Genomic DNA, 18499 nt, shown 5'->3' on the forward strand with positions numbered 1-18499 from the left:
ATCCAGCGATTAGATTATTTTATTTATTTTAGATCATGTATGATAATGTAAGACTTTATGTTGACTGTGCGTGCGTCTACTCTGTACGGCTTATCCTGTCCTCATTGTTGAAGGTTCAGACTAGAACTTGCATTGTGAGGCTGCCTTGCAGTTAACGCTAATTCAGTTTGATGAGTTCAACCAAGGATGAGACAGATGGGTGTATCCCCTTTGGTGAAAATGTATCCTTTCCTCCGTCCTCACAGCCTTGTCTCCTTGTTGACCCGGAAACCATTGGAATTTGGAAACCCTCATTAGTGTATTGCTTGCACCTGTGTTTACCCTGGCTTCTCGACACAAAATGGCCCCCGTGAGAAGGGTCTATTGGTTAAAAAGATGCATGAAGGATCCTCCAAGTCTCCTTACCTCCCTCCTCACGGCCTCGTCTCCTAGCTGAACCAAATAGAGCCAGAACTACAATAACTCAGAAAACAATAATTAAGAAGGAGGTCCAAATAAGAACTAATGGGAAATACAAAACTATAATAACTAATCAGTGCAATGAAGTGCATGCAGATGCTTAAAAAAGACAACAGAATAACAGGAATCAACTGATGGCAACAACTACAATTTAATCACACAAATACGCATCAAACTTCCAAACTCTTGCAGGTGTGTGTGGACCTGATTAATTAATGGCCAGCAGGAATGTACGCCCAATAGACCCTTTTCACAGGGGCCATTTTGTGTCGAAATGGCAAGCAAAACAATACTGAGTGCTTAGTTTGTTTCTTGCACCTGTGTTCACCCTGCCATTTCGACACAAAATGGCCCCTGTGAGAAGGGTCTATTCCCACTGAGGTTTTCCACAGTTGGCTTACGAAAAACCAAGACGGGGGGGAAGACCAAGATGCCCCGATGCCCCCCCCCCCCCCCGTCCGACTTCTACAGTGATACGAGCAGGGGGTTATGAGAGAGTAAACTACAGACAGCTGAACATTTACTGTTTTTTTGTGTGTGTGGTCTTGTGACATATCTAGACTGCATGGGCCCAGTCTGTAGCAGCCTGTCTGGATTCCAGTCCTGACAAAGACAAATTGAGGGAAGACTCTTTGTGTAGTTAGAACAAAGTAAATGGCTGCTCTGCCCTCTAGTGGACATTATACATAATAAAATAAACCATTGCTTTGCCTATATAAAAACCACAGTTTTACAAATCAAAGACCTGAAACACTTTCAAACCTTGTTCTCAGGGAGCTGACATTTTTATCCAACAAAGCCAATGTGCATTTACTTTGGGTGGAGAAAACAATGGGATATAAATAATGTAAATAAAGTGAATGAGTAACTCCCCCTCCCTCTCGTAGTATAAAGCTCCTATCTACTGTTGCATTGCCAACTTTAATTGAATAGCAATCTTCTCCTGGTGGTAAACCTTTGAATCGACAGCTTTATGGACCCAATGATCATGATTCAATAAGCATGACCTGCTGATTGTAATAGCAAGACAAAACTATTCCCCACAGTTCATCTCAATCTACATCTGGGGGGTATTTCACAAAGCAAGATTAGAAAGTTAGCCAACTGCTAGAACCGTCAAACAGTATAAGCCAATGATACTGATTTGAACTGTTAAACTGTATAAGCCAATGATACTGATTTGAACTTGCACATAATCTGTCTTTTTGAAAGGAAAAGAGGTCAGGAGCCATGTTTGGAAAGTAGTGCCGGCTACCTCTTCTCCTTCCAAAAAGACAGATTATGTGCCTTTTGGATTAATATTTAAACATTCTTTTTCAAACCTGTGAAAATGAAATGCTGTTTGTTATTATAGGCATAGTTTGCATAGCAAGTTAGTTGGCTACTTATACCTACCATGCAGCTAAAGTTAGCATTGTAATGTTAGCCAGAGCTGTTATGGCAGTCAGCTGTTAGTTTTTACCACAACTAGCACATGTTATACTGTAGTTTTACTTCATTTCGAACTCGAGCTCTCACTCTAGTGCCTTATCCGCTGCGTACGCAGCCCACTGGAAGACTGTTATTTTTGAACCCTTCACTAAAAACTTTCACATACTGAAAATCCCCCAGGCTATTTAAGTTCAAGTGTTCAAACTTACCAGAAAGGGTGTCTGTTTCCATAGCATCACCACCGCAACCCTACTTTTATCAGAGTAATTTGACTATTGCCAGGTAATGCTGTCTGATCTTCACACTATACTATCATCACACGATCATCACAGGAAAGCACCGTTCAGTTTCCCCAACTCTGCATTCGATCTTATCGTTTTTCTATTTAATCTTGTAGTTAGTGTGTGTGTGTGTGTGGGGGGGGGGACATATTTTCCATTTTCTTGATGACTGGGCTGGGGTATAATTTGGACAGAGAAAATATGCAGCATATCAGTTGGTGTTGATGACATGCTCTGCACCCCTACTTAAAAACAGTTCCAGTGTCCCTGGTGGTGGTGACTGGTCAGCCATTCATTTTTCCATAGACCATTCCATTTTTTTTTTCAATCTGGTTTTCCCCCTTCTTGTGTCCGAGTGTAAGGTTCGGGAGGAAGGTGGGTAGGGGAGGGCCCTAGGTGCTTCAGTGCCCAGGGGCCCCTGGGGGTGTTAATCTGGCCTTGGGCGCCCCCTCAGAATTTTGTCTTGCATGACGCCCCTGGATGTACAAGTGACTTCTGGACACTTTACCCCCTTATAATCACATTATAATGCATTATAACGATGATTATAATGCCTTATAAAATGATTATAATGTATTATAACTGTAAGGATTATAATGCATTATGATCCATGTGGGGGAAAAAATCCATGAATGACCCGCCGTTATAATGTATTATAACACTTGACTTTATGAGTGATTATAAGATGCTTTATAGTGTGTTATGATAGTTATAAAGCATTATGAATAGTTATGAGTGCTTATAATTATAGGTATACAGCATTATAAGGCATTATAAGTATGCTTATAATGCGTTATAGACATGGGCTTCATAGAAAGTGTTACCAACATTTCTGTCAGTGTGACGATAAAACATGAAGTTTGACTGCTATGTTTCCTCCATTTTCATAGCACCATTCGGCAGGTCAATAGAATAGAATAGAAAGAGCATTAGCTTTCAACAGATGCTGTTATAAGCATAGCGCCTCCTGCTCTTTGTAGCAGATTACTGACGGCCTGTTTGAAGTGCAGAGCTCTTTTGATAAAGTTAATGGCTGAGTTTCCCAACAAAGAAGCTTCTTAAAAGTTAAGAAGCTTCACGTTCACTGCCATTGACGACATATCTCGGCTTACAGAATCCAACGGTTGACTGCCAAAGACGAGATATCTCGGCTTAACACATTGGGTGCCAGCCATGTTTTCATTCCTGTAGGTAAGTTGTGCCAGGGGTGTTTTTGACGATTCTGGCTCATTTTAGAACAGCCGAGGATTCTTTTCTGTTAAGAATTCATGAACAGCAATCATCTAAAAATAACTAATAGAATGTGTGCTTTCTCTGTCTAAAAGAGTTAGTTTGCAGAGTTAGTAGTTATGTAGATATTAGCCGTTGAGTACAGCATGGTTTCAGCGTCTGGAAATTTATTCAGAGATAAATGGCTTTTTGTGAAACAGTCACTTTAACCATTCATTTTTGGCATCAGTAAGACCGTCAGACATTCTAAACAATAGTTTTGAACAGTAATTTCCTCCATAACAACAGGAAACACCCCTCTCATTCAAACTCCTCCCTCCGTGTGTCTTCTCCTCCTTCCTCCTGGCTTCAGCGGGCGTGTCAGAAGCGTGTTGTGCTGCCTGCCTGTCTGTCTGCGTGCCTGCCTGCCTGCTTGCCTGAAATGGATTGGATTACTGTAAAATCGCCAAGCTTGCTCCCGCGGTGTGTGTGTGTGTGTGTGTGTGTGTGTGTGTGTGTGTGTGTGTGTGTGTGTGTGTGTGTGTGTGTGTGTGTGTGTGTGTGTGTTCGCGCGTTGATCCGCGGCTCTGGGGGGAAGGGATCTCTGTCCGTTCTGTGTGTGTGTCTCGGGCTTCTGACTGTAAAATCCAAGCCATTTCCGCGGAGGCGGCTGCTTTTGGGTCCCGTGGCTGTGACTTCTCTCGGTCTCTGTCGCCACTTAGTGGTCGGTAAAATAGATTACACACATGCTCTTGCTCCAAATAGTTATCTCGAAGATGTAAGAGGGGTTGATTGATGTCCCACCGTCAAAAAAACATGTAAGACGAGTTATTTCGGCTCTGGCACTCAAGCGTTGGATTATGTAAGACGAATTATTTCGGCTATGGCACTTAAGGTGTTAAAAAAGAAAAAAAAAAAATTTGACGTGGGACGTGGATCCAACCCTTTTACGTCTTTTATACAAATATTGGAGGTATTGAATGTGTATAATCTATTTTACCGACCCACTGAGTGGCGACATGTCTCTCCAGAGTAGGAAGAGGCGAGCCAAAACTGCAGGGAAAAGCGCGAGGAAGCCGTTCTCTGTAAAATGGATGGCGAAAACGCTTTCGCTTTCGCACTGACGCACAGCGGTGGCAACGGTGGGGGGTTCCAAGAATAGACTGGGTGCACACTTTGAAACACGCAGCATAAATAAGCGCAGAATCGCAAGAGCTTCATCAGAGCTCTCAACCGAAATGCCAAGAAACGAGCGAGCCCCATCCAGACTGCCAGGCAGCAGCCAGGCAGCAGCAACTCGTTTGTGACAGAACCGCTGCAGAGCCAAGGAGGGCGGAGGAGAACGCCCACGGAGGGAGGAGTTTGAAGCAGAGAGGGGTTTCCTGCTGTTATGGAGGAAATTACTGTTCAAAACTATTGTTTAGATGTCTGACGTCTTACTGATGCCAAAAATGAATGGTTAAAGTGACTAGGGGTGCACCGATCGATCTGCACGCAATCTGTATCGGCCGATTTGGACCTCAAATATGTGATCTGCTGTTTCCGATATTCCTTTAATTTTGCCGATCGCATAGCCGATCATGCTGCACGTGAGAAACATGAGGCAGCCCATTTTCATGTCTTCAATGTCTATCGTTTAACTTTCATATTTGTGCTCTAACGTTTATATCATTGTGTTGCAAAGCACACGCTTTGCTTTCATCAGTGTACTCACCTCCATGCACACACCGCACCAGACTGTCAACACACCTCTTGCGTCTTTGAATCACACAAATCAGCTGGTGATTACAGCAGACTCAGCAGATAAATTACCTCCAGTCCTCCCGCCTACCGAGGCATTTGCATGCTGTTAAATCCGTGTGTATTAAAGTCCCAGATTAACGTGGTAGTCGGGGTAGTGCACGCGCACACACAGACAATTTCCACGCAAGCATTGATGTTCCCGCGGGCACTTTGAAGGAAGCGAAAGTGTGCTGCTATGTGGATGTGCGCTCCATTCAGACGGATGCGCTAATTAATGCCACTACTCAGATGGAGTTTAGCTCGTGTGTAGCTTGTGATTCTGTTGTTTCTCCCGTCATGTAACCCTGTCACCATTATGTAGATCGCACTCATAGTGCTGCTAATTATAACACTGTAACTCGGCCTCGATGGGCGGGTCGTTTTGATGTTCGTTCGATGCGGATCCCAATGTATGACGGTTATTGTGCATAACCCCGGTTCTATGAGTGGGAGCTCTTTGGCTTTAGTCATGGTTCAAGACTGGTGTTTAAGAGTAACTGACTTACAGTTTACCTAATTATCATTTATATATTATTAGTTGTTAATTATCACTATAATTGGCCTATATAACAGCAAGCTTGGTTACTGACCTGTTTGTATATTTTATTGCCTCCTTTTTCCAGACCACACACAATCCTACTATTCCTGTCATAATGCTGTAAAAAGCCTATACTGCTGTACTGTACTGAAGAGAACTGACAACTAAACGGTTGAACTCCCATCTGTCTCATGTTGGCAGTTTCCTTTAGCCTACAAAATATAAAATAAATATATATATATATATCGGTGATCGGTAATCGGTAATCGGTGATCGGTCGATGATCGGTTGGGCAGATATTTCTCATAGGTGATCGGCAATCGGTGATCGGTGGCAAAAAACGTGATCGGTGCACCCCTAAAAGTGACTGTTCTATCGAATTTCACAAAAAGCCGTTTATCTCAGAATAAATTTTCTGACGCTGAAACCATGCTGTATTCAACTGCTAATGCTTACATAACTACTAACTCTACAAACTAACTCTTTTAGACAGAGAAAGCACACATTCTATTAGTTCTTTTGAGATATTGTGTGTTCACAAAATCCTAACAGAAACGAATCCTCGGCTCTTGAAAGATGAGCCAGAATCCTCAAAAAAAAACCTTGGCAGAAGCCAACTACAGTATTGAAAAATGGCTGGCAGTGAATGTGTTAAGGAGTTAGGAAGGCTCCAAAGAAGTGTTTCCCAAACGCCTTCTTAACAGCTGCTTAAAAAAGACAACAGAATAACAGGAATCAACTGATGGCAACAACTACAATTTAATCACACAAATACGCATCAAACTTCCAAACTCTTGCAGGTGTGTGTGGACCTGATTAATTAATGGCCAGCAGGAATGTACGCCCAATAGACCCTTTTCACAGGGGCCATTTTGTGTCGAAATGGCAAGCAAAACAATACTGAGTGCTTAGTTTGTTTCTTGCACCTGTGTTCACCCTGCCATTTCGACACAAAATGGCCCCTGTGAGAAGGGTCTATTCCCACTGAGGTTTTCCACAGTTGGCTTACGAAAAACCAAGACGGGGGGGAAGACCAAGATGCCCCGATGCCCCCCCCCCCCCCCGTCCGACTTCTACAGTGATACGAGCAGGGGGTTATGAGAGAGTAAACTACAGACAGCTGAACATTTACTGTTTTTTTGTGTGTGTGGTCTTGTGACATATCTAGACTGCATGGGCCCAGTCTGTAGCAGCCTGTCTGGATTCCAGTCCTGACAAAGACAAATTGAGGGAAGACTCTTTGTGTAGTTAGAACAAAGTAAATGGCTGCTCTGCCCTCTAGTGGACATTATACATAATAAAATAAACCATTGCTTTGCCTATATAAAAACCACAGTTTTACAAATCAAAGACCTGAAACACTTTCAAACCTTGTTCTCAGGGAGCTGACATTTTTATCCAACAAAGCCAATGTGCATTTACTTTGGGTGGAGAAAACAATGGGATATAAATAATGTAAATAAAGTGAATGAGTAAACTCCCCCCCCCTCTCGTAGTATAAAGCTCCTATCTACTGTTGCATTGCCAACTTTAATTGAATAGCAATCTTCTCCTGGTGGTAAACCTCTGAATCGACAGCTTTATGGACCCAATGATCATGATTCAATAAGCATGACCTGCTGATTGTAATAGCAAGACAAAACTATTCCCCACAGTTCATCTCAATCTACATCTGGGGGGTATTTCACAAAGCAAGATTAGAAAGTTAGCCAACTGCTAGAACCGTCAAACAGTATAAGCAAATGATACTGATTTGAACTGTTAAACTGTATAAGCCAATGATACTGATTTGAACTTGCACATAATCTGTCTTTTTGAAAGGAAAAGAGGTCAGCAGCCATGTTTGGAAAGTAGTGCCGGCTACCTCTTCTCCTTCCAAAAAGACAGATTATGTGCCTTTTGGATTAATATTTCATCGTGTGGTGAGTACCCGAAGCAAGCACAACATGTATTTTGGTGCCGTAAGATGTGTGTTTTGGCAGATCTTTGAACAGCTGTACCATTACCCTCGATTTTATGGCGATAATTACTAACTTCATGACTGTTGGCTCACTGTAAACTGAGCGGACAGTGCCGGTAAGGCATGGTGTATCTTGGTTATGTGGGGGGGGTGTGGCAAATGAGCTAAACTTCCAAAAAGTGGTGTATCCCTTCAGCTACTCCTCCACTGTGAAAATGTGATTTTCTGTCAATTACAAGCCACTGTCCATGCTGCTGCAAATCCTACTGGGTTTGGATGAAAGTTGCAGACGACTTCATGTCCCTTTCTGAGCCACGTCGCAGTGCGACCCCCATCACAAGTCAATGGTCCCTTTGAGTTTAAACTTCTTGACGGAGCGCTCGCTGGCGCGCTGTTGGAACTTGTTTCCGTAGATGTGGGAGACGAAGCCGTTGATTTCCACCGCAAACACACTGTTCCTCTTGGGGATCACTGTCGCAAAAGAAAGAGACAAAACATCTTAAAGGTCCCATTCCATGCAAAAGCTGTTTTTACTTGTAAATGCATATATACTGCTGTCAGCCCTCCCTGTAATGAGTGGTCACACGCTCAGAACTGCCACAGTTGGATTTGTCCCTATCCAGCGTCCCTCTGCAGTCTCCTCCAAGCCACACCCCCAAACGCTTCGTTTGCCCAGAGGGGAATCTGGGGGAATCGGGACGTCACTAGCTTCCTCCTGCATACTGCGCGGGTCTCTCTCACACAAGCTACCTGCACCATTTAGTCTATAGCCACAAAATTAACACTTCTAGCTGGAGCGACGCCAACTGTACGTGATCCAGCAACTGCAGAGGTGCATTCGGTAAGTCTAGGCATTTTGAGATGTCCTCTTTAGCGTAGTACCGTTTAGTTAACGATAACTCGCAACCTAGCGTGCTGGTCCACAGACGCTAATCTGATTGGCCGCTGGGAGCCTGGGGCGGGCTCTCCCTCAGCGGCCAATGGGAACTGTTAGTTCTGAATATATTATAGAAACAGGCCGTTCTTGGGAAGCGACCAGAAGAGGGAGTGAGAACTCCGTCACAACAAACGGGTTTGCTATATTTTCGACAGATTAATCCAGAATCATGTTTTATGGACCAGAGACACACGTTTTTAAGAGGTTACAGCTGCACGAATTGGGACCTTTAAAGAGATGTCCGAGAGCGCAAGGTTTTTCATCACAAGTCTGATCGCTGTGTTGAAAAAGTCTATGCGCAAGACTGGACCTTCACCTGCTCTGAGAAGACAACAAGAATGCAAGCATCGTAGGGGCATCGTACGGTAGTTCCCCTGCCTACCAACCTGAGGGTCGCAGGTTCGAGCCCCCGTGTTACCTCCAGCTTGGTCGGGTGTCTGTACAGGCCGGGGGGGGGGAACCCTGAGGGAGATAGCGTGAAGCTCTCTATGAATGAATGAATATTTTATTTTCGTGTCTGGCTGCACGCAGCCCATCCCTTACGGGATTATTCAGACACATTTTAAACACAACAATTGTTTCCAGTTAGTTGTTTCTCTAAATGAAACAGGTGTTGAGTGAGTGAGAGACATTCAGCTGGCCAAACCTTTCAGTCTGTTCTCTTTGGTGATGACCTTGAAGACGTGTTTGAACTCTTGAACCAGAATCCCTGTAGTTCCCACATATGACGGGCATCTGGACCGAACCACTGTGCAAAACAAGACAAGATGCTACTAAGTGACAAAGATAGGAAGTGCTTACAGAAATACATCCAAGTCATGGTCGACAACCAATTGTTAACATAGCAACACTTGGCTTAGACACTTGTAAGTCTATTCGGTTATTGTTTAACGTTTTTTGTGCGTGTAAATTCATCCTTAATTAGTGTTCCATGATGATCTAAATGTTTCAGAGGCTTTTCCATCCTGATAAGATTAACAATAATGTTCTGGGGGAAACACTGAAGTATTGAAATATTTTGGCCTAACAATGATCGATTGAATTTTGATATTAGCCTTAAAGGGATACGCCAACATTTTGGGAGATTCGCCTATTTGCCGACAGTAAATGGAGAATGTGGATTCCTTTATCGTCCCTGTGCGTTCCCTACAAAGGGCAGTACAGCCCTCGCTGCTACTTTGCTAATGCTACAATAGAGACACTGCGGAGCGTGCCATCATTCAGAAACCACACCCAAAATGGGGGGAAACAAAAAACTCCCCCCCCCCCATCCCGGCGTTCTCCTATGTCACGTGTTGCACACAAAGATCATATATCCGGAAGATGAACACTCCAACTTACTTCCTTGACAGCTAAACCCACATTTTTCTTCTCGCCAATTCTCAACGGCTTCCTTGTTTTGCTCGGGAGTACAAAAAAAACTCGAATTGGCGATTTTTTACATTTGTTGTCTGCACAGCCCACCACACAACAGCTTTTAGCTATGTTTAATTCAAGGAAAATGATGCTGGTGTATGGCAGTGAATGGAGAGCTTTCCCCGGTGATGGGCGTGGCCTATTTCATGCAGTGTCTATGGTAGTGAATGGTACAGATTGCAACAGCGCCAGAAACACCCACATGTACACGTTGTGCCTCGTGTACTCACCACGCGATAAAATAATAATCCAAAGTTACTGGAAACGGGCCATTTTCGAAGTAAATCCACACACCGAGATCTAACAAAGATTAACCAAACTAACCAAGAGTAACTGAAGATACTTCCTCGTTTGCCATGAGGCGCTGTACACAGCGCATGCGCCGTTGCCGCTAATGGGCTATATTGTGTGCATTGCTTGGCCTTGTATTAGCGCCGTTGCAATTCTAATTAATTATCTCCACCTCTGCTCGTTTGCATGCGGTGAAGCGGTAATCAGCTTCGCTCTGCGGTGGGCCATCACAGAGTGGGATTTCATCACAGAAAGCAAAGGTGAACTCCTACCTGTGATAATGGCCCCATGGAAGTCTGCCTTCAAAAGCTTCTGCTGAACAAAGTGTGGACTGCTACAAAAGATAAGAGACGTTTATCAGAGATTTAACACGACTGGTAACCAAGCAAAAGACTATAGGACAGAGATGAAAAGACATTTGAAGTGGTCTTTAACCCATTGATACCTGATGCAGCATTTGTCTGCGTATCCCTTTAAGACCGCGAACCGCGTTAACGCGGTTCGCGGTCTTAAAGGGATACGCAGACAAATGAGGGATATACACGCAAATGCTGCATCAGGTATCAATGGGTTAATGGGCGATAACACCACTGAGCTCCAAACCGATACTCACCAGGATGGTTTCAATCCATTGCACAGGTCAATAATGTATTGTCTCCATAGGTTATGTAGTGGCAGGAAAAGTTCATATCTAGGAGTTGAGAACATACAACAGTTAGCTTACGGCTAGTGTAGCATTTTAACAGTAAGAAATGATTAGGATGCAGCTACTGTGACAATCCAGAGTTTTTGATCACCAACCAACCTCTGGTGTTCGGGCTTGATGTGGAAAACCTTCAGTTCTCTCTTCTGTCTGGCGTTGAGCCCTTTGGCTTTCTTGCTGTGGCTCTTCTCTTTCTTCTTCTTGGGCCGGGCGTACTCCAGGATCACGGCTTTGTGAGCCAGAAGCTCCTTCAGATCCTGCTGTGACTTGGACTGGATGCTGTTCCTCAGGAAAGCCTGGACGAAAGTGTCTGCTTGAGAGTTCGTTTGAGACTGGAGATGATGACGATAATGAAGTTCACACAGGTTATTGGGTTTGAAATTTACTGTGGGAAAAATCCATATAGATTTTCATCGATATTCATATATGCATTCTAACGGAATACTTTTTCAATGAGTAGAAGTTAGTCCAATGAGAGAAGTGCATATACTTGGTAATAGCTTTCACTCTCTACTAGGAGTGTCACGATACACTCAGTTCACGATACGATACGACATTTTAACAATCCTTTTTTTGCGATCGATTTGTAAGTTGAGGGGGCATCCTCCACGCTAATTTGAGTAATTTCACCAATTTCATCCTCCGTGTCTGTAACGTCCCTTGTCTGTTCAAACAAAGCAATGAAAAGGAGAGCGAGCATGCAATCAGATGCCGATCAGTGCCACCATGTTCAGCTACTTTTTCTCGCGATATGAGATTTCATCTCAACGATACATATTGTCACGTTTTGATATCGCGATATATTGTGACATCCCTACTCTCTACTCTTATCGGCCCATCAATATTATATTATACTGTACTTGCGCTGTTCGCGTCAGCTGCCTCAAGTCACATTTTCGGGGAGCTGCATGCTAGCTGCACGCTAGCTGTGCCGGCAGGCTCACCAGACACAGCGCAGCCCTCGGCGCGTATGGCGAGGGCTTTGACGCTGTAGCATGTTTTCCACGTTAGTTTAACTCTGCACAACTCTTACTACTCTACTACTAAAGTGCACGACTCTTATTTACTTTATATACTGTTGTCACCACCAGCTGCTGCTATAGTGCACCATGTTTTGATTTTTTGTTCAGATCTGTGATCTGTTTGTTTTCTATGTGCTGTGCCTATTTTTATGTAACACCGCCAACAATGATTTTTCTACCGAAAACTAATTTCCCCACGTGGGCAAAGTACCTAGAGTGCTGCGTTACTACTAATACTCACTGATGGGCGGCATTATCTATCAGAAGCAACTGAGAAATAATCTGTCTGCTCACCTCAACACCAAGCATCTTCTCCAGGTCAGGAGGGAATTTGGCTCGAACAAGTCCATCTGTGGGAAAACACATGGATAAAACATTAATTATTACATTGCCCACATTATCATAGGTTACTCCATAACAATACACCACATTTAAATTAGAAATTTCTTCGTGTATCACCAACAATGGACAGATAATATGCATTTTACAATTAAAACCCCAGTTTCTGTAAACTTGACCTGATAACTCTCCATTCTTTTATAGGCTACAAGTTCTAACTCCAAGTCCAGAGGCGTCAAAAGTCTAGTAATGTAATGTCGCCTTGCTTCGACAAAGCTATATAAATTATCTGACCAAAAGTGACCGAGGATGTTTTCTGATTCCTTAAAGTCGAACTGAACCCGTTCGTCACGTCACGTCATGCAGTCCGTTTCAGACTGAAAACATAATTTGTCTGAGATCAAGTCAAGTCAAGTCACTTTATTTGCCATTTACAGTAGGGGCTGCATTGGAATTGGGGTGCTAGGAGCTTAAAAAACATACATAACAAATCACAGGACAGCATATAAAAACATTTAGATACCATGTAAAAAGAATAAAAGGAATAAAAAGGTTAAAATTTTAAAAAGATAAAAGGAGACAAGTGCATATTGGATAGAACCGAGTTCACCAGCTCAAGTTTTAAAGTGCAAGATAATTAAAGTGCACATGAATTAAGATAAAGTGCCTATGCATAGAGGCAGCATTGCATGTACAGTTAGGTATAAGACATCTTATACAAAGGAAAAGCAACAAAAAGTAAGGCATGGTCTACAGCTTGGCGGGTGTAGGATCTAGCGTTTGGTATTAAGGTCATTCAGACTGCGTACCGCACTTGGAAAAAAGCTCTTTGCAAAGCGAGTGGTAGAGCATTTTATAGAGCGGTAGCGTCTGCCGAGGGGAAGTAGGTTAAAGAGGTTGGCGGCTGGATGACCTGCGGGGTCTCTAACAATGCTAGAAGCACGGGCCAGAAGTCTAGAGCTGTAGAGCTCTTCTAATGCAGGCAGATCAGCCCAGGTTGCCCTGCGAGCACGGCTCACAACTCTGTTTAGAGATGTTTTCTCCTTGACAGTGAGATCACCAAATCATATGGTGAAAGAGCTGGTGAGGATACTCTCCATGATACATCGATAAAAATTAAGGAGGACCTGACTGTTGTGGGTAAAATGCTTTAGTCTTCTTAAGAAGAAGAGCCGTTGCTGAGCCTTTTGAGATGACAAGTTGAGAGGCGGGTCATAGTATCATGTCGATGATTTGATTTGACAATTCTGTCGATTGGCTTTGGCATTGGTCAATCATGGCGTGTTCCACCCCCAAATCGAGTGGGATTCAGCGTGTTGTCGTGCTACGCAAGTTGGATCTGCGGAGTACCAGGCTGCTTCGTGCGGGGCGAGCGGACAATCCGATGAATGGGTGCTGTCCGCCCGCCTGGAATCTCCTAGGGCAGACCCATGACAACCACGCTCTCAAGCGCGCGCCTTTTATGCTATTTCTGTAAATACATATCCCTGGAATGCGCGTTTTAACGAGCCAGTTACATTTCTTTGCATTCTTAGAGATTATAGTTTTTGTTTTTTGTTCATGTTTCTAACAATTGGCCAAGTTAGTAGTTAGTTTATGGGATAGGAATTCTGCCAGATGACAGGCACTAGGCGCCATTTTCTACTTCATTTGGAAGAGAAAATTATCCTGAAATGAAGATTTGATTGACAGCTGCATGTCGTGATATGATTGGTTGAAATGGGGTAGAAATTTGATAGCACTAGGTGACGTCAGCAAACTGTACATTACTGTTATCAATGAAATCTTGAAAAATTAACTTTTGATGTGAAAAAGTGTGAAAAACTAAAGAAATTAGATTTTTGTGATTTTTTTTGCATACATTATTAAATAGGTGCACTGCATACGCAGGTATTTGAACTAAAAGAAAAGAAAAGTCATTTTTGGGTTCAGGTCGACTTTAAGAGCCACCCCTCGATTCGGCATACTCAAATCCAAAAAGCACTCATAACAAATAAACTTTTTAATTTAGCTAACGCTAGTTCACACTGCTTACGGACGTATACCACCCGTGGTGTATTTTGATCGAAGAAGATCGTGGGGAATTGTAATTGTATTAAAATTACAGCTGCTTCGTAGATTGGATGCATGCCGAAATGAAAAGCACATCGTGTTGGTTACAAATGCTATTGAATGATACAGTATGTTATTTTGCAGACAAGAAAGGTAACATAGCTAAATTGCTGGAGGTTCAGGGACGCTGAGCGAACATTAATGGTACTCTGTACTCTGTTGTGTACCGCACTTTAGAGCGATATTACAGAGCTGTCTTTGAAGATTACACTCACCGTCCATTTGCACGTTGTTGATGGCTTCTTAAAGAAAAAAATATCAATTCTGAGACCAGAGAACGACACGTGTGATCAACAACAAGCTGCAACTATTATGATAGACACCCCAACTTCCAGTCACTTCCTGTATCTGTGACACGGAGGTTTCGCCACTCTCACGCCCCCTTAGGAGACTGGTCAGCCAATGAAGTTTCATAATATTGACAGACAGCCAATCACAAGCCGAGAACCACGCCCATTTAAGAGATCGGAAGAGTTCCATGCACCGCGCAACTTTCTCCTCTCGAGCAAGGACCCTAAAAAAAAAGGATACGATTCTATAATATAATAATTCTTCCACCAGATTAAAGAAAACGCATTATGTGAAGACAGAGGTCACACAGTGGGGAAGAAATAATTTTCATTGTGTGGCGTTTTCTTGGGGTGAGATAGGTTCTATGAATAAAGTTTAGGTGTATCTGTTGATGATGAGGGTTCTTAGAGGATTCCACCACTGACACCCATACTTTGTTCCATAGAATAGGTTCAACATCAATAGGAAGATTCAGGTCCCTAGACCATACTTGTTGAACTTGCAAAGGTTTATAAGAAGACAAAGAAAACAAAGAATAATAGAATTCCATGTAATGTGACTCTGAATCAATACCAGAAATTATTACTATGGACAAATAGGACACAGCTGCTCTTTATATTGGTCTTTAGTGTCACTGCATCATGGAAGCTGTTGAACTAAAACAGGAATTTCAATTTTACATAAAGATAAAGATATTAATATATACCGGTGTATATATATATACATATATATACATACACATATACTGTATACAAGAAGTACTAAAATAGACATAATTATTAGACTTAGACGTGAGCTACGTTAACGTCAACAGCTACAGAGAATAAATTTGCAGTTATTTTACATTACATGGAAGGTTATCGACGGGAAGATCGCTGTAACAATTTCATTACACACATTTCATGACTTGTATTCCTACACTTTCAAGGATTTTACTAATTCCATGACTTTTCCAGGCCTGGAAAACAAGATTTTGAAATCCCATGACTTTTCCAGGTTTTCCATGGAACCTTGAACTAAACGTTTAGTCTTTTGTGTGGATTTTCATGTAAAATGGTAAATGGTCTTTTATATATATTTATATAGCGCTTTACAATCAGTAGGTATATTCACCCATTCATATTCATACACAGCAATTTGGTATTCTTGCCCAAGGACACTTTGACATGCAGACTGGAGGAAGTGGGAATACGAACCACCAACCTCCTTTTTCCAAAGCGATTAATGGACGACCCACTCTACCTCCTGAGCTACAGCTGCCCCAAAATGGGTCTCTTCAAGTCTCCTTCACAACCAAAGCCTTTACCACAGACAGACTGAGCAATTAAATTGTTTAACTTGTGTGTTGGACTATCATGTGTTTCTTCAAGCTGTCTTTACGAGTAAAGCCTTTACCACAGAGTGAGCAATTAAATTGTTTATCTCCTGTGTGGACTATAATGTGTCTCTTCAAGCGTCCTTTATCACCAAAACCTTTACCACAGACTGAGCAATTAAATTGTTTATCTCCTGTGTGGACTATCATGTGTGTCTTCAAGTCCCCTTTATGACCAAAACCTTTACCACAGACTGAGCAATTAAATTGTTTATCTCCTGTGTGGACTATCATGTGTCTCTTCAAGTTTCCTTTATCACCAAAACCTTTACCACAGAGTGAGCAATTAAATTGTTTATCTCCTGTGTGGACTATCATGTGTCTCTTCAAGTCCCCTTTATGACCAAAACCTTTACCACAGACTGAGCAATTAAATGGTTTATCTCCTGTGTGGACTATCATGTGTCTCTTCAAGTTTCCTTTATCACCAAAACCTTTACCACAGACTGAGCAATTCAATTGTTTATCTCCTGGGTGGACTATCATGTGTCTGTTCAAGCCTCCTTTACGAGTAAAACCTTTACCACAGAGTGAGCAGTTAAATTTTTTATCTCCTGTGTGGACTATCATGTGTGCCCTCAAGTTTCCTTTATCACCAAAACCTTTACCACAGACTGAGCAAGTAAATGGTTTATCTCCTGTGTGGACTATCATGTGTGTCGTTAAGTGGTTTTGACTAGTAAAACCTTTACCACAGACTGAGCAGTTCAATTGATAATCCCCTGTGTGGACTATCATGTGTGTCTTCAAGCTGGATTTACGAGTAAAACCTTTACCACAGACTGAGCAATTAAATTGTTGATCTCCTGTGTGGACTATCATGTGTCTCTTCAAGTCTCCATTACGACCAAATCTTTTACCACAAACTGAGCAGCTGAAGTGTTTCTTCCTAAGAACTTCACTGTTTTTCTGTGAGTATAAACCTGACTGGGATTCACTATTTTCCATCCATGTCTCATCATTGTCTTCATTCTCAGAAGAGTCTGAAGTTTTGTCATCACTAGTTGGTTGTGAATTACTAGCTGGATATAAGTATATAAGATCTAAGTTCCTGGCTGGTTCTGATACTCCACAGTCCTCTTCATCAGCTTCTGTTTTCATCTGTTCAGTTGAGGAGCAGCTGGCTAGAGGCTCTGCCTCTCTGTTCTCCTCAGACTGGCTTTGATGAAGCTGTGAGGACTGAGGTTTCTCTTCCTCGTATTCACTCTTCACAGGGACAGCAGTGAATGGGAACTTGGTGATATCAGCCTTCTCCAGCCCTTGAAGCTGCTCTGCCTCCTGACTGGTCCAGAGCTCCTCCTGTTCCTCTTTAATGTGTGGGGTCTCTGGGTCCTCCTGAAGCTGCTCTCCCTCCTGTTCCTCTTTAATGTGTGGGTGCTCTGGGTCCTCCTGAAGCTGCTCTCCCTCCTGACTGGTCCATAGTTCCTCCTGTTCCTCTTTCATGTTTGGGGGCTCTGGGTCCTCCTGACCGATGCAGAGTTCCTCTTTAATTTGTGGGTGCTCTGGGTCCTCCTGGTGCAGATGTAACGGCCTGTAAAAGGGCGATATGTGTGGAAATAATTGAATGGCAATGCTTTCCTCAGATCAAATGTATTTTGTCTTTAAGTCACAAAACCATACAGGTACAAATGTCACAGTGGCTATTATTACTAAGTTCCTGGCAACAATATAACAAAATATCAAATATACTGTAGCTACATCAATAGACCATACTTACATATTACTATTGGAATGTATACAGGTAAACCAGTAACTTAATATAAATTCACTCATACAATAAAACACCAGTAACTTAATATTCATATAAACTCACTCATTCAACACAAGACTAGTAACTAACGTGTACATGGCCACAAATAACTACTGTTAACAGACCACATGAGATGCTAGTTAGCTTTGCACACTGTTCTGAACATGCACCAGACGCTGCCCGTGGCTAACGTTAGCTTAGCCACATTAGCTTCGCTCCCCGTCAGTAATTAACTGCATTCCTTCACAAAGCACGGACGTGTCACACTACAAACAGTTTCCCGAGGGCAACACAATATCAAATGTTACCATGAGGGATAAATACCTGTAAAAAAAAGGGCGATATGTGCGGAAAGAATTGAATGACGATGCTTTCCTCAGATCAAATGTATTTTGTCTAAGAAGCAGTGCATCCCAAAATATCCCTCCAAGCGCCTAGGCGCCGCCTGCTGGTACCCTCCAGTAATTACTACTGTAGCTTAAGTCACTTATCATTCTTGACCTCATCAAAGTCGGCCAAAAATGGGTCCCAGATAGTAGAGAACCTCTTAAAGGAACACTCTGCCCATTTTCAACCAGCTTTGTATCATTAGAACATCAGTAG

At 42.6% G+C, this 18499-nt stretch overlaps 1 protein-coding gene across 1 annotated transcript; it reads right to left on the reverse strand.

The window, feature by feature from the left end:
- Nucleotides 1-6935: 6935 nt before the first annotated feature.
- On the reverse strand, nucleotides 6936-14781 carry LOC310799746 (ribonuclease P protein subunit p29-like). The gene is made up of 7 exons (XM_083662343.1): nucleotides 14696-14781; nucleotides 12324-12379; nucleotides 11110-11339; nucleotides 10918-10995; nucleotides 10577-10638; nucleotides 9244-9345; nucleotides 6936-8131 (listed from the first exon to the last, which is right to left on the reverse strand). The coding sequence occupies exons 1-7, from the start codon at nucleotides 14700-14702 to the stop codon at nucleotides 7995-7997; spliced, it is 672 nt and encodes a 223-aa protein (XP_083518469.1). The 5' UTR covers nucleotides 14703-14781; the 3' UTR covers nucleotides 6936-7994.
- Nucleotides 14782-18499: the final 3718 nt, after the last annotated feature.

The sequence above is a fragment of the Poromitra crassiceps genome (assembly GCF_964638095.1).
Source record: "Poromitra crassiceps genome assembly, chromosome: 28".
NCBI classification, from domain to species: Eukaryota; Metazoa; Chordata; class Actinopteri; order Beryciformes; family Melamphaidae; genus Poromitra; species Poromitra crassiceps.

Excerpts from the sequence above, each read along its gene's own strand:
- LOC310799746 (XM_083662343.1), bottom strand. Across the intron at positions 11,340-12,323 it reads AGAAGATGCTTGGTGTTGAG|TCTCAAACGAACTCTCAAGC; the intron begins GTGAGCAGACAG and ends CATCATCTCCAG. Across the intron at positions 9,346-10,576 it reads CCATGGGGCCATTATCACAG|TGGTTCGGTCCAGATGCCCG; the intron begins GTAGGAGTTCAC and ends TGTTTTGCACAG.